Genomic DNA, 13,785 nt, shown 5'->3' with positions numbered 1-13,785 from the left:
GAGCCGAGGTGTTCCGGGAAGGCTTCCCGGAGGAGGTGACACTGGGACTGATGCCCGAAGAGTCAGTAGGTGTTTGTCAGATCATCGAGGCAGGGGTGGGTATTGCAGGCAGAGTGGAGGCTGAGAGGTGGGAACGGCACAGCGTGTTGAATGACAGGCAGGAGGAGCCCTGGAGAGTGGTGGTTGTGAAGAGTTTTGGCTTTACCTGGTAGGTGGCAGGGACCTGTCGAAGGGTTTCAGGCGGGAGGTAGAGACATGATCAAATGTGGGTTTCTGAGGTCAGTGGCAGTGGAGGGAGCAGGTGAACAAGAGGGGTGTGGAGCTGAAGCAGGGAGCACATTGCCATGGTCCTGGGAGGAGAGAACGCAGGCCTGAGTGGGACACAATGACAGGGATCGAGCTGAAGGATGTAGAGGTTGGCTCTAAAGGATTCTGTGACTTCTTGGGTGTGAACAAGGAGGACCAGGAGCTGGGAGGCCATGTCATGTTGTGACAGTGTAGTGTCTGGAACCGAATGGCCTGGTTCCAATTTTAACTTAACACTCACTTGGTCTTGGGCAAGTCACCTAATTTTTGAGCCTCAGTTTTCTCATCTGCAAAATGGGAACAATAATAGCACCTCTCTCCCAGTGTTGGGTTCACTGAATCGACATACACAAAATACTTAGAACAGTAGCAGCATGGAGCAAGCCCTCTGTGAGCAGGGTTCTTGGCCTCTGACACTTTGGACTGGAGAATTCTTTGTTGTTGGGGACTGTCCTGTGCACACAGGATGTTTACCTGCATTTCTCACCTCTACCCGCCAGACACCCCTCTCCATCCTCCTCTCCAAAAATGTCTCCAGACATTGACGGATGTCCCCAAGGACACTAAATCACCCCCACTGGAGAACCACTGCTGTGTCAACATTACTGCCATTGTTACCAGGCAGAGCTAATGCCAGGTTTTCCTCGGTTGTCTGGGAGGGGATGAAGCTGCCCCCCAAGACAGGCAAACAGGAGAGGGAGATGCACGTTGGATGATTTGCGCTAAATGGGCCAAGACCACATCCACACCAAAACTGTTTTTGTGCGATTTCTGATCATACTTAAATATAGTTTTGCTGATTGGGAACAGGGGTGAATCATTTTCACGAAACATTTGTTTGTAAGTAAGTACCATCAATGAGAATGTTTTCGTGTTATGGTTACAGCTCAAAGTTCTGTTCATAAGAATTTAGGATTATTTTATTCTCCATGGAGGCCTGGAAGCAGAATCTAAAAACCCAAATCACGAGCTCTGGAACCTCAGGGCCTCCTGGGTGTCGGTGCTGCAGAGCTGTCAGATTCTAGCCCCACCGAACCAGTTCCGCTGACCTCTCTTAGGCTTCTGGGGCCTCCGTTAGTGCTGGAACCCACTTTATGATCCACTGTTCCTGCCCAGCTTGCCAGTCACGTGCTTCTGGTGCCAAATCAGAGAGCGCCAAGGAGCCTGCCCCCTGGGGCTGTACGTGCCAGCCTCCCCTGCCGCTACAGCCTCTGCTTCCTGGGGCACCCACCTTCCTCCTCTGCCTGCCTTTCCCTGGGGTGGGTGAATCTCTAGAACCACCCCCACACCCTCATGCTGCCGTCAGCGCCTATTTTTCTAGGTTACATTGGAAGGACCGGGGAGCCTTCTGCAGAGGTAGGGCGCACGCTCATTCAAATTCATCTCTCTGCCTGGCACAGTGCCCTTGCTTGGGGCTATGATAGCATCTTCCGGCTAACCTGGAGGAGAGATTGGTGTCTTACGTTGTACCCAGTTTCCTAGCAAGACTGAGAGAATGTAGAAAATTTGATTTTGTAAATTGAGGTTAAAAAATAAGTTTACATTTTCAGCATATCTTTATTCCGGTCTCCTATGAAAAGAATCATAGTAAGACAGGTGTGACATTATAGCCGTTCCCGGTTCCCCAAATACCCTTCCTTCCAAGTTCATCCTGCCCTCGGTGCCTGGCCCTAGCCTGGCTCTGGCGTGCTTGGACAACCCCAGTTCATAGGAACTGTGTTTGCGTTCTATTTTCTGCTGCTGCCCTGCCCTGTCCTGTCCTGCTGATTAATAGACTTTATTGGAACATCCTCATCATATTACATTTTTCATATCTGAGTTCAGCTACGAGAACAGACTCAAGTGTCAGGTATTTGATGCTTGGAATTCTTGCTGTAGGAACTGCATAGGTGCAGGAACAAAGATAAGGAAGTTCACTCAGTGAGCCTGTTTTTAAGTCACTCAAACCATTTGTTTATTTGTTCATTCACTAAGCAAGCGTTGACTGAGTGCCCCGGTGAGCCGGGATAGAACAAAATGGGGCTGTGTTTGGAATGAGAGTTATGTAGGCAGCTCCCGTAGTTCCCTCAAAGGGACTTAATTTCTGGAATGACTTTTGCTGGAATTTTAAACAAATAAGGTGGTGCGATGGCATAAGAGACCGTGGCCTGTGGTTTCTGGTTTGTGTGAGAGAGTCGTCTTCTTTCTTGGCAGCGTCTCCTCGTGTATACAGCCGACACTCACTTCCAGGCTGCTACAGATGCACGTTTCAGACCGGAGAGTGTCTCTTCCCCCCACACTGTGTGATTTTAGATGCATCATCTGCTCTCGATCTCAGCCAACAACGCACTCCAAAGGAGAGATGAGAACGTTGCAGAGGGTGGAGAGTGGGGAGGCTTCAGCCTCCTTAACCACCAGTAGGAAGCGGGTGGAGAGTGTCCTCCACGTTCCTGTCTAGTGAGGTGGGCGCTGGGCATCACCTTCGAGTTGTTTCCAGAACCACTGTATTTTTCTTCTGCAACAGAGAGTCGCCAAGGATTTATACTTTTACCCTGTAAGGACAGCAATTTTTTATTTTTTAAATTTTACAAATTCATGGTAAAATACCCATAACATGAAATTTGCCATCTTAACCATTTTCAAGTGTACAATTCAATGGTGTGAAGCATATTCACATTGTTGTGCAACAGATCTCCAGGGCTGCTTCATCCTGCAGGGCTGAAACTGTGCACTCACTGAGCAACTTCCCACGCCCCCCCTGCCCCCAGACCCCGTAAGCCACCATCCCACTCTCTATTTCCATGGATTTGACAGCTTTAGAGACCTCATGTAAGTGGTATCTGACTCAGTATTTGTCTGTTTGTGACTGGCTCATTTGGCTTAGCATAATGTCCTCAAGGTTCATCTGTGTTGCAGCATGTGTTAGAATTTCCTTTCTTTTTAAGGCCAAATAGCATTTCATGGTATATATATATACTACATTGTATTCATCCATTTATCCATCCATGGACACTTGGTTGCTTCCACCTTTGGCTATTGTGAAGAAGGCTGCCATGAACACAGGTGTACAAATATCTCTTCAGAACCCTGCTGTCAGTGTTTTTGGATATATACTGTATTTGGAAGCAGACTTGCTGGGTCATATGGTAATTCTATGTTCAATTTTTTGAGGAACCTCCATACTGGTTTCCATAGCAGCTGCACCATTTTTTATTCCCACCAACAGTGCACAAACAAGGGCTCCAACTTCCCCGCATCCTCACCGACACTCGTTACTTCCTAGTTGTTTGATAGTAGCCATCCTCATGGCATGAGGTGTGGTTTATTTTTATGCAGCCATTTATATGCTAGAGAAGTCTGGTTTGGTCTGGTCGGAATTAAGAATGTAGAGCATTTATAAACTGATGTGATATCCAAGACAGAGCTTCATGGACAGAAAGTACTATATGGACGTGAGGGGTGGGCTCACCTGAACAGAGCTGGTCTTACTCTGCCTTGGGTTCCAGCTATGGGATTCTGTATGTGTCTCTATGTGTCTCTATTACTCAGTTGCAAACTTGCTGAGGGTTAGGGGAAGAAGTGCAAGTATCCAGCTCTTACTTTCAGTTCTTGACAGTGTGTGCAACAGTGCTGGGCATATGTTAGCTGCCCAGTGCATCAATCCTTCTTCCATGCGACCCCACACAGCACATTTGTGCCCTGCATTCTTCAAAGAGCATACCTTACCCGTCGGCAAACAGCCTTCATGTCCCAACTCAGATACAGCCTCCTTCTGCCATCTCTCCCGTCTCCCCAGGCAGGTAGCTCCTCTCCCCTCCCATGCCATCCTGTAGGTGTCCCCTTTACGGTAACTATCTTCCTGTATTATGATGGCTGGTTTTCCTGATGCCACAGTAGGGCTTAGACGTTCTCAAAGACAGGGACAATATCTAGGTTTTCTCTGAAGACCCTCACCTCACTAGGTATTTGTTGAGATACTGAATCCAATCCAAATGAATGAGTGATCTCACGGTTAGTACTCAAAACATCTTTGCTGGGTCAATGAATCACTGAAGAAATGAGGAATTTGACTTCCAGGAGACACAAGTTCAAGGTCTGCGCTAGCCAAGCCATGGCTCCAATCCAGACTGTTAGAGTTCTGTGGGCTTATTTTCCTTCTTCCTACAATTTTTCTCATTTCTCCCAGTCCTCCTCAGCCTGTTTCCTCTCGGGAGTGTCTGTCCTGTCTCTACGCAGTTCTGTCTCTCAGGGCTACTGGGACCCTGTTTCCAGCTCTCCACTGTCAGCAAAGGTGGACCAGAGCCCTGTGGATGCACTCGTTTACAAGGAAATTCCGGAAATGCAGCCCTCATGGTTCTTGCTTTCATATTATCTGTAATCTAATTGCTGAGATACGCAGGTGCCCAGATGTAAAACAGTTCCACATGCTCGCCCAACTCGGGACCCATGTGTTGGGTACATCCTTCCCCTGTGCTAGGCGCTGGGGTGGCCACAGTGAATATTGTGAACCAGCCCCCACACAATGTGCCAAGTGCCAGGGGGTGCAGAGGAGAGAGGCTTGTTAAATATGGACCAGTGATGCGCTAACCTGGTGTAAAATACGGCTGTCCCAGCTGGTGCTCCGCACTCTGGTGTATAACGGGGCCTGTTCTCACCTCCCAGAGTTGGCACGCCTTTGAATTAAAGATGGCAGGGCCACTCTGGGCGCCCAGCTGCAGTGCATGCAGATGTGGCCGAGTACCCTTCCTGCCTCGGGCTTTCCAGAGCCACCGCTCTGCATTCTGATTACCTTGCTTGGCATGAGAATCCTCCTGTGCCGCTCTGTCCCTGAGTTCAGGGCTGTCCAGGCTCTGGGGTGGCATCTAACACAAGACCCCATGTTCAGGACTTTGGGGGTGGCATTATAATTGGTCAACCTCTATGTTTTTTCCTGGGGAGCCTCCAATTCTCTAGGAAAATGGCTCCTGCCAGAGCATAGAAATTGCCCTATTAGCATTTGGGCTTTTTCTAATGCTGCTACGGTGGTGTTTTAGTATGCATATTTTTTCATTATTTAAGAGTTGTGCTGGCTATTGCCTTCTTTTACTTTCCTGTCACACCTTGCTTGTCAAAATTGAACCGTTTGAATTGAAAACCCCTTTGAATGGGGCTCTGGCGTCCAGAGAAGAGAGGTGACGGGGAAGGGGCTGCACAGAGGCTGCAGGAAGGGCGATGGCAGGCCCGTCCCGAGGCCTGAGAGTTGGTTATGGCAGGGAGCAGTGAGGAGGGACACAAAGGCTCTGAACAGGTGACACAAAGGCAGGGAGGGATGGGTGAACCAAACAGGTTAGCTGGCCAGGACACCTCTAGGGACATGTGCCCCAAGCCCAGACCTGTTTGCTCTTTTCCGGCCTTTCATTCTGCGTGGGCACCGCCGAGCCCACAGGAGTTGGTGCCCGTGGCCGGAGGAAGTCCAAGCTCTGCCAGCAAATGGTTCTCTGGAATGAGGCCAGGTCGGAGGTTGGGCTCACCTCCCGGGGCTGACACCATCTGCGTTGTTCCTTCAGGGCCACTGCCTGCCTCTTGGCCCCCGGGCTTCGGAGTGCTGAATATGGGGGAGGTGGGGTCCCCACAAAATATGCCAAGGGGTTGCTGGCTGCCGTAATGAAACTCTATTTGTTTTTAACCTGATTTTTGCCAAGAATTGCAATGTTTGTTTGGAGACCGTAAAATGCAGAGCACGGAAATGGTGGAAACACAATTATGTTACATAATAATAGCAGAATACCTTTCCTTTTAGGAGCTATGTTGACTGTGGTTTGTTCAAGAACCATTATCTTTATTATTTTTTTAAAATACATTAAAGTATTTAAAAAATACACAGAGGCATGAAGAAGAAAATACACAGAGGCATAGCCAAAAGAATAGGCTATGATTTTCTTGCCCAGAGAATAAGAGTACTGCAAGGAGAGAGAGATGGAGGCAGGAAGGGAGAGAGGGCGGGAGGAAAATGACATGTATAAAATCAGAAAATGTATACAGTACAGAAAGATGCAAATAGTTTACTTCTGAGAGACAAATAAGCCAGCTCCTTAAGCCCCTAGAGCCCGCCGAGGCTCACCAGGTCAGAATGCAAATGAGGAATGCACTGCTTTTTTCAGAACCAGTAAAGTTGGTGAAGATCATTCCTTTTAATGGTTAAATGACATTTTTTTCCTGTACTTTTTCCCCTCTTTCAAACTTCTACTTTGGATGCATTACACCTTTTGGAGCCTTGAAACTAAAAATGACTTTCCTATTGATGTCTCTCCGTCCCTCACAAGGAATGAGGGTGCTTTTCTCCGTCTGAATTCTCAAACAGATGCTGGTCCCAGCTCTGGGGCCTTTGGACAGTGGCTACCTTCTCACTTTTTGCTTTTGGCCTCTTCTAACAAGGAACATACAAATGGCGACCTTATGATATTACTGTACAGAAGAAAAAAAAGAATAAAATAAACAATGTTGTGCTACTTGGAAGATATTAATAGTAAGGGTTAATTAATGGTGGCCGTGGATTTTGTTCCTTAGTTTCCAGTGCAGAAAGAATTCAGAAAATGGTTCCTTCTTCTATTTTGTTTGTTTGTTTTCTCCTTGCACCATTAATCTCCATAAACAAGGCATGTTTTTAGTTACAGATCTACTAGAAAAAAATGCATATGCTAAGCCAGATGGGTGAAATTAACAGTTTCATTAAACTGACTTTAAAATCGCCAGTTTCACAATATCACCCAAGACATCATGCCTTTGATTTTGGGTGACAGTTGGAATTCAAAGTTTAACAAATGTGCGAAACGAGCAGTTTTACCTTAGAATTAGAATTATTATTTTTTATTATATTCACTAGTACAGAAAATGGTTTAGATTTTTTTTTTTTTTTTTTTTTGCAGAGAAAATACTGATTGGTAATATCTTGGGAGGAGTTTAGAATTTTAATGTACAAAAGAAGTAATGAGGCCCTTTCAACCTGCCTAGATTTCAATCTGCAAAGTTTTTTGTGCTGAGGATTTGAGCTTTGTGAAGGATTCTCCTTTTGCTCCTTATTCTCCAGCTACCCGGGTGCTCCTGCTAATGATTTCTGGGGTTCTGTGCCGGGAGTCAGCAGGGCAAGTGTTTCATTTGAAGCTTCATTTGGTTTGGAGTCTCTTCCTTCTTCTGAGCCCACAAAGCTTGGGTCTGTGTGTACCCGGGCAAAACTCATCATAGGCATTTGGCAGAGCAGGTGAGGCAGGGCTGGATGGTTAACAAATGTTAATGTTGCTTTGCTGCGAATGTGCACAGAGGGGCATCTGAGATGAGCACATATTTAAAAGTAAATATATGAATAAGTAGCAGTAGAATTTATTTTGCAGCTCTGAGTGCTGCAGTGCATACTGAATCCGGTGAAGGTTCTGATTGTGGCTAATGGTTAGGTAGGACAGAATTCTTCTCTCAACTGTGCAAAGCGAAAATCCAAAATGAGATCCCCAGGCTCCTAGCGGAAAAGGGTGTTATCGTTCAAATATCATCCCAACAGATGAGCGAGAGAAATGTTCAAGGATGTTCATTGCCGTGTTGTTGGTTATAGCAAAACCACTGGAAACAACCCAAGAGTCTAAAAATAAGAGAACTGGTTGGGAAAATGGTACAGCTATAGAATGCGATACTATGGAAGCATGAGAAGGAATGCACTTCTGACAGCCACAGAGAGATATTCATAACATGTAGTACATTTAAAAAAGAAAGTTGAGAGTCAGAATCTATAATAGCATATTATGCCGTCTTTGAGAAGACATGTATGTATACATGTCAATAGATGTGTGTATGAATTATTGTATATGCAAAGGAAAACTCTCAAAGCTTACATACCAATCTTTTAACAGTTTTTATCTTCACTATTAAAGACAGATTGGAGGAGAGGAGACTTCTGTATTTATTTTACACAAATCTGCATTGTTTGATTTTTTTTTTTTTTTTTTACAACAAGCCCTTGTTGCTTTAGGGAGTAAATAAAAACTACAGAAAAAGGAGCAAACTCTATTTGTTCAGTAAGGTGATTTATTTTTTTAGCACCTACTGTGCCAGGTTCTTGGGATGAAAGGAACAAAAGCAGACTCAGCTAGTGGGTGAGGAGTTCCAGGAGCCGGTAGGTGGGTAGGTGGAGGATGCCTTACGCTGGGCAGAGGTTGGGGACAGGCTGCCTTCCCACGGCTCAGGGGTCTGCAAGTGCAGGTGCAGTGCCCTCCTCTCAGGGACATCCAGCCCACCCGTGTGCCCACAGGACCAGCAGCAGCTCACAGACATGTCAGCTTTCACGGTTTCATCTGTGGATCCTTCTCATCTGCGTCTCCATTTGCCCTTAAATAAACCCATCCCAAACCTTTCCACATTGGAAACTCTTCTCTGTTCCTTTCTGATGAAGTGCTGGTAAAAGTGCGTCTGTTACTGATTCCTGAGGTTTTTTTTTTTTTTTAATAACATTTTTATTTTGTACAGAATGAAGAAAATCAAAGAAAAACGTTGCACATAACAGTTTTTAGGCAGGTGAAGTTTGAGTCTTAAGTTGACATTTAACTTAACATTTAAATTGACATTATTTACATTTAACTTAAGTCTTAAGTTAAATATAAATAGTATCTTTGCAATCCTACGTGGTCTTTTGTAGCACAGCATCTAGAATGTGCCTTGCATGTAATAGAAGGTAAACATTGGATTGCTGAATTAATAAATAGGAGAGATGAATAGTAAAGATAGGCTTTAAAAGACTCTAACAGTTACATTTAGGGCCATAAAACTTGCTTGTTTGGGTGTAAATGTTGACTAGCTTATTGATATATGGGAGGATTATGTAAAAGGAAGCACCATATAGCTTAAAGCAATTGTGTAAACAAGTCTTTATCCGCGGTGGTAAAGTGCTTGTTAAGACAACTGATTACCTGATTACCTGTTCATCAAGGGTTAAGTGCAGCAGGGTGACAACTCTGGCTTTAGTGACTTGCAAGCTGGACTCCAAGCTGGACCCAACCTTTTCCCAGCCTTTGTAACTTCAGACAAGTTATTCTCCAGGCCTCAAGCTCCTCATGTGAAAAACGGGGATGATTTTAATAGCACCTATCTTTTAAAACTGTACAAATTGAACAACATAATTTACGTAAGACACTTAACCCAGTATTTGGCACGTTGTAAGCTCTCAATAAAAGTTGACATTCTTTTTGTTATATTTAGATACCCATGAGAAAAAAACTGGAGGCAAAGATGTTAAGAAAGCATCTAAAAATAAAGTTCTTTTGCCCAACTTTTTAGAGCAGCACCTAGGAACTATTTCTGAGATAAAACATTTTTCTTTAGAGAGTCTTAGAGGGAAAAAAAAGTCTCTCTGGAAGTTTCCGTGGTCCTGATTTGGTGGTTACACTGAGTAAATTACTCTCTTGAGGCACTTCCTCAGCTACATACAGCATATCCTTTTTCCCAAGATACAGGCTGTCATTTAGTGCCAAAGAAAAAGCTATTTACAGAATGACACCCTGGCATCCTCAAAAGGTTTAATTTACCTCCCTGGAAGGTGGTATATTTCAAGGCACTGCAGGGCCAACCATATCAATAACACAGGTGATTCAATTGACTTTTCCTTTTTCTAAAGCCACGTCGCTCCCATGGTAATTGATTGTGTGTGCTCTCTATTGGATTATTTACAGTGCCAAGGAACCAAAATGAATCTGTATCAGAAATCGGTGGGAGGATATTTGAAAAGGCTATAAAGAGACTCTCTAGCGTCGATGGGCTTCACCAAATTAGCTCTATCGTCCCCTTTCTGATGGATTCCAGCTGCTGTGGATACCATAAAGCATCCTACTACCTCGCAGTCTTTTATGAAACTGGATTAAGTGTTCCTCGGGATCCGCTGCAGGTAGAGTATATCACGGGCTCCAGGAACATCCGTCACCCGCATTGTATTTGCAGAGCAAATGCTCTCGTGCCCCTGGGTAGAACTGGACATGTTGCAGCTCCTTGGAGTCCTTCAAAAATCTTCACACTCAAGAGCGATGTCCTGGGGCTGTGTTTAATACAGGATCCCCAGCTTCCAGTGGGGGAAAAAGAGTACTTCATTTCTGGACACGGCCTTGGGGGTATAACTGACGTACCACCTAGATGCTTGCCAGCATCCCAGTCCTTCAAGAACAGGTGCCTGTTACCTAATTCTTGTGACTGCTCTGGCTGCGAAGCTATTATCCCATATTCCTTTTTAGCTAAATGAAGTCATTTGGACTTCTCAGCAAAGTATTGTTACATCCAGGAGTCTACCATCAAAACAAATGCCATACCAGACGGTTTCGTTTTTGGTTTTGAATCCAAATTTATTATGCAACTTGCCTAACATTTAGAATCACATTTTCATAAGTGTATTAGTCAGGGTTCTCCAGAGAGACAGAACCAATGGGATTATATATATAGGAAGAGATTTATTATGAAGAATTGGCTTGTGCAGTTCTGGAGGCTGAGAAGTCCCACGGTCTGCAGTCTGCAAGGGAGGGCCAGGAAAGCCGGTGGTGGGGTTCTAGTCCAAGTCTGGAGGCTTGAGTATCAGGGGAGCCGACGTTGTAAATCCCAGTCCAAGGGCAGGAAAAGACCGACGTCACAGCGCAAATAGGCAGAAGGAAGCAACCAGGGACCAATTCCTCCTTCCTCTGCCTTTTTGTCCCACTTAGGCCCCCAAAAGATTAGATGAAGCATTGAAGGGGCATTCTGCTATGCTCGCTTCACCAATTCCAATGCTCATCTCATCTGGAAACACTCTTGTTGACACACCCGGAAATAATGTTTTATCTGGGTGCCCGATGACGAGTCAAGTTGGCACATAAAATTAGCCATCACAATAGGTACTGCTGAACGTTCCCTGATCGCTTACACTACTCACACTTGCAAGGATAAACCAGGATTGTTTATCTTCGGTTTGGGGAGACTTGGACTGTCTAGATGCACCCCAGTGGCTCCATGTTCCTTTTTAGTGGTTTGTTTGTGATGTCTCTGGTCTGTAGATGCTCCTGAATGATGGCATGTTTTCCTGAGTCCCTGAAGCAGTCCCCGTAAAGGTGGAATAGTGAGAAAATTTTAGCCCTGTCTCTGCCACAAAGGGGCTGGTGGACCCATGGACAAATGACCTCACCTTCCTGGGCCCCTGTTTTCTCAAATATGCAATGAGGTTGTTGGACCAATTTCTAAAGACGCTTCTAGCACTAACATTCCGAGATTGTGAGATTGAGACACAGACCCACTCTTCAAATCCTGTGGCTGAAGCAGAACGGGGATGCTTAGAACAGTTGGCCGATACACAAAAGGGTGCTGTGAGAGAGGTCAGGAAAGTTGGCTGATACACAAAAGGGTGCTGTGAGAGAGGTCAGGAAAGATCTCCATGTTTACCAAGAAAAGGCAAAAGTCAGGGCATTTTACACTATTAGATATTAGGAAGGACAGATAGCTGGGAATTTGGAAACCATTAGAAAGCTGGGTTGGCTTTTTTCCTGAAGATTTGTTGTTTTTTTTAAATATTTTTCACTTTTAATTATTATGGGCACTAATAATTGTATACTGTTATAGGGTTCATGTGATGTTCTGATACAGGTGTACAATGTGAATTAATCAAATCAGGGTAATTGGGCTATCCATCATCTCAGCCATTTATCATTTGTGTTAGGAACATTCCAATTCTACTCTTTTGGTTATTTTAAAGTACACCCTAACTTATTGTTGCTTATAGTCACTTTGTTGTGCTGTCACATATTATTCATTCAGAAGATTTGTTAAAAAAAGGCAAATTAATATATTTCTGGAATGGCTAGGATTATCTATAGGAACTGGGCCAGATGACCTTTCAGTGTTAGGATTTTATGATCCTCAGTACAATCTTGTGAACACTTTGCCAATTTCTTCCTAACAGGGCATGCTGTATAGTTTGGTTGGAGGCCAGGGCAGTGAGAGGCTGTCTTCGATGAATCTCGGGTACAAACACTATCAGGGTATTGACAGCTACCCCCTGGACTGGGAGCTGTCGTATGCCTACTACAGCAACATTGCCACGAAGACACCCCTTGACCAGCACACGCTACAGGGAGATCAGGTAAGAGAGAGAGGAAAGGGTAGACATGGTCATGGCCCTGTTTACAGGGCTTCCTGAACGATTGCGTGAAGTGTCTGCACCTGTGGCTGGTTTAGCCATTGGCCTTCAGAGGATGAGCATAAGTCGAATGGAGAGAAAAGCTTTTTTGTACTCTGTAATTCATATTTCCTGTTCTCAGGCTGAACACAGGTACAGTCCCACATCTATGCATGAAAAGCTTCTCATTAGTGAGAGCACTGGTATTCGAAGAGTAAATTTAGCCTTAGACAGATTTTGATTTTGCAAAACGTGTGTGCCAGAAACTAGGCATCTTGTCTTTGTTCTAAGACCGTGTGAGATGGGAGGGCCTGGAGATGTGAGATGGGATTGAGTCAGACTGAGTGGAGGCAGTGAGCTCTGAGGGCTCCCATCAATACCCAATGAGCAAGCAGCACCTACACTATATAGAAGCAAGCTTCATGCCCAGCTAGGTTCCCACGGCTGGGCACTTGAGAAATGTCTGGCCCCATCCCGTGAGCTTTGCTCTCGGGTGACTGACAATGGCCTTGGTGTTTGAAGACTTCACCCCATCACAGATGAAGGACTGAATTAGGGGCACTAACTCCAGCCCCTAGTTTTGCAGGCTCCCGGATCTTAATGACTCACTGGGCAAAGAAATCAGTGGCTCACATCTGCTAAAAACCATAACGTGTTACATTACAGCAGCTGATGGTTTGTTTCCAGACTTCATTTGAGGACAGGGAATAAAAGGATCTCACTAAAGGTGACAGTGTAAGAATCAAAGGAAAGCTGCCTCTTGATGACGCAGATCTGCTTCGAGTGGTAGTAGACAGTGAAGTGACTGGCATCTTAGAATGTGTTATATATCCTCTTTCCCCAGGAACAATTTTCATGGTCATAGCGCTTGAAGCGGTGGAACTGAGAAGTGCAAATAGTCTATATCAGGAGTCAGCAAATTTTTTTTCTGTAAAGGGCTACATGGTAAATATTTTAGGCTTTGCATATGCAGTCTTTGTTGCAAACACTCAACTCTCCATAGGCAGTATGTAAACACATCGAATAGCTGAGTTGTGCAGCCACAGACAGTATGTAACTGCGTGGGCAGATTTGGCCCCAGTCTCTGCCATAAACTCTTGATGTTCCCCTGCTTGGTGAGCAGGCCTGAGGGGTAGGGCCTGGCTCGGCTGGGCTTGTTGAATCTTTGGCTGAGCAGCTAACCGGGGACCAGACCACTGGTCCCCAGCTCTGCTCCTGGATTGGGCTCAGAAACTGACGGTGCAGAAAATTTACACTTTGATGTTTGGGAAGGGATCATTTCTGGAAAAGAAATCTACAGTGGCCGCTGTATAGTGGTGAAATAAATGACTCAAAGATATGTGCTGTCAGTGAAT

The 13,785-nt window shown here is 45.1% G+C and overlaps 1 protein-coding gene across 3 annotated transcripts in view; it reads left to right on the top strand.

Annotated features, from left to right (window-relative positions):
* Nucleotides 1-13,785, top strand: part of SEL1L3 (SEL1L family member 3) — a 105,885-nt gene that overhangs the window by 40,474 nt on the left and 51,626 nt on the right. For all 3 annotated transcript variants that reach the window (XM_045550469.1, XM_045550471.1, XM_045550472.1), the window contains exons 10-11: nt 9,975-10,186; nt 12,215-12,394. In XM_045550469.1, the coding sequence (XP_045406425.1) occupies nt 9,975-10,186; nt 12,215-12,394 (392 nt within the window). The remainder of the gene's footprint in view (nt 1-9,974; nt 10,187-12,214; nt 12,395-13,785) is intronic.

This window comes from Lemur catta, chromosome 4 (genome assembly GCF_020740605.2).
Source record: "Lemur catta isolate mLemCat1 chromosome 4, mLemCat1.pri, whole genome shotgun sequence".
Classification (NCBI taxonomy): Eukaryota; Metazoa; Chordata; class Mammalia; order Primates; family Lemuridae; genus Lemur; species Lemur catta.
Note: the sequence above shows the minus strand (reverse complement) of the source record. Positions and strands in the feature narration are given on the sequence as shown.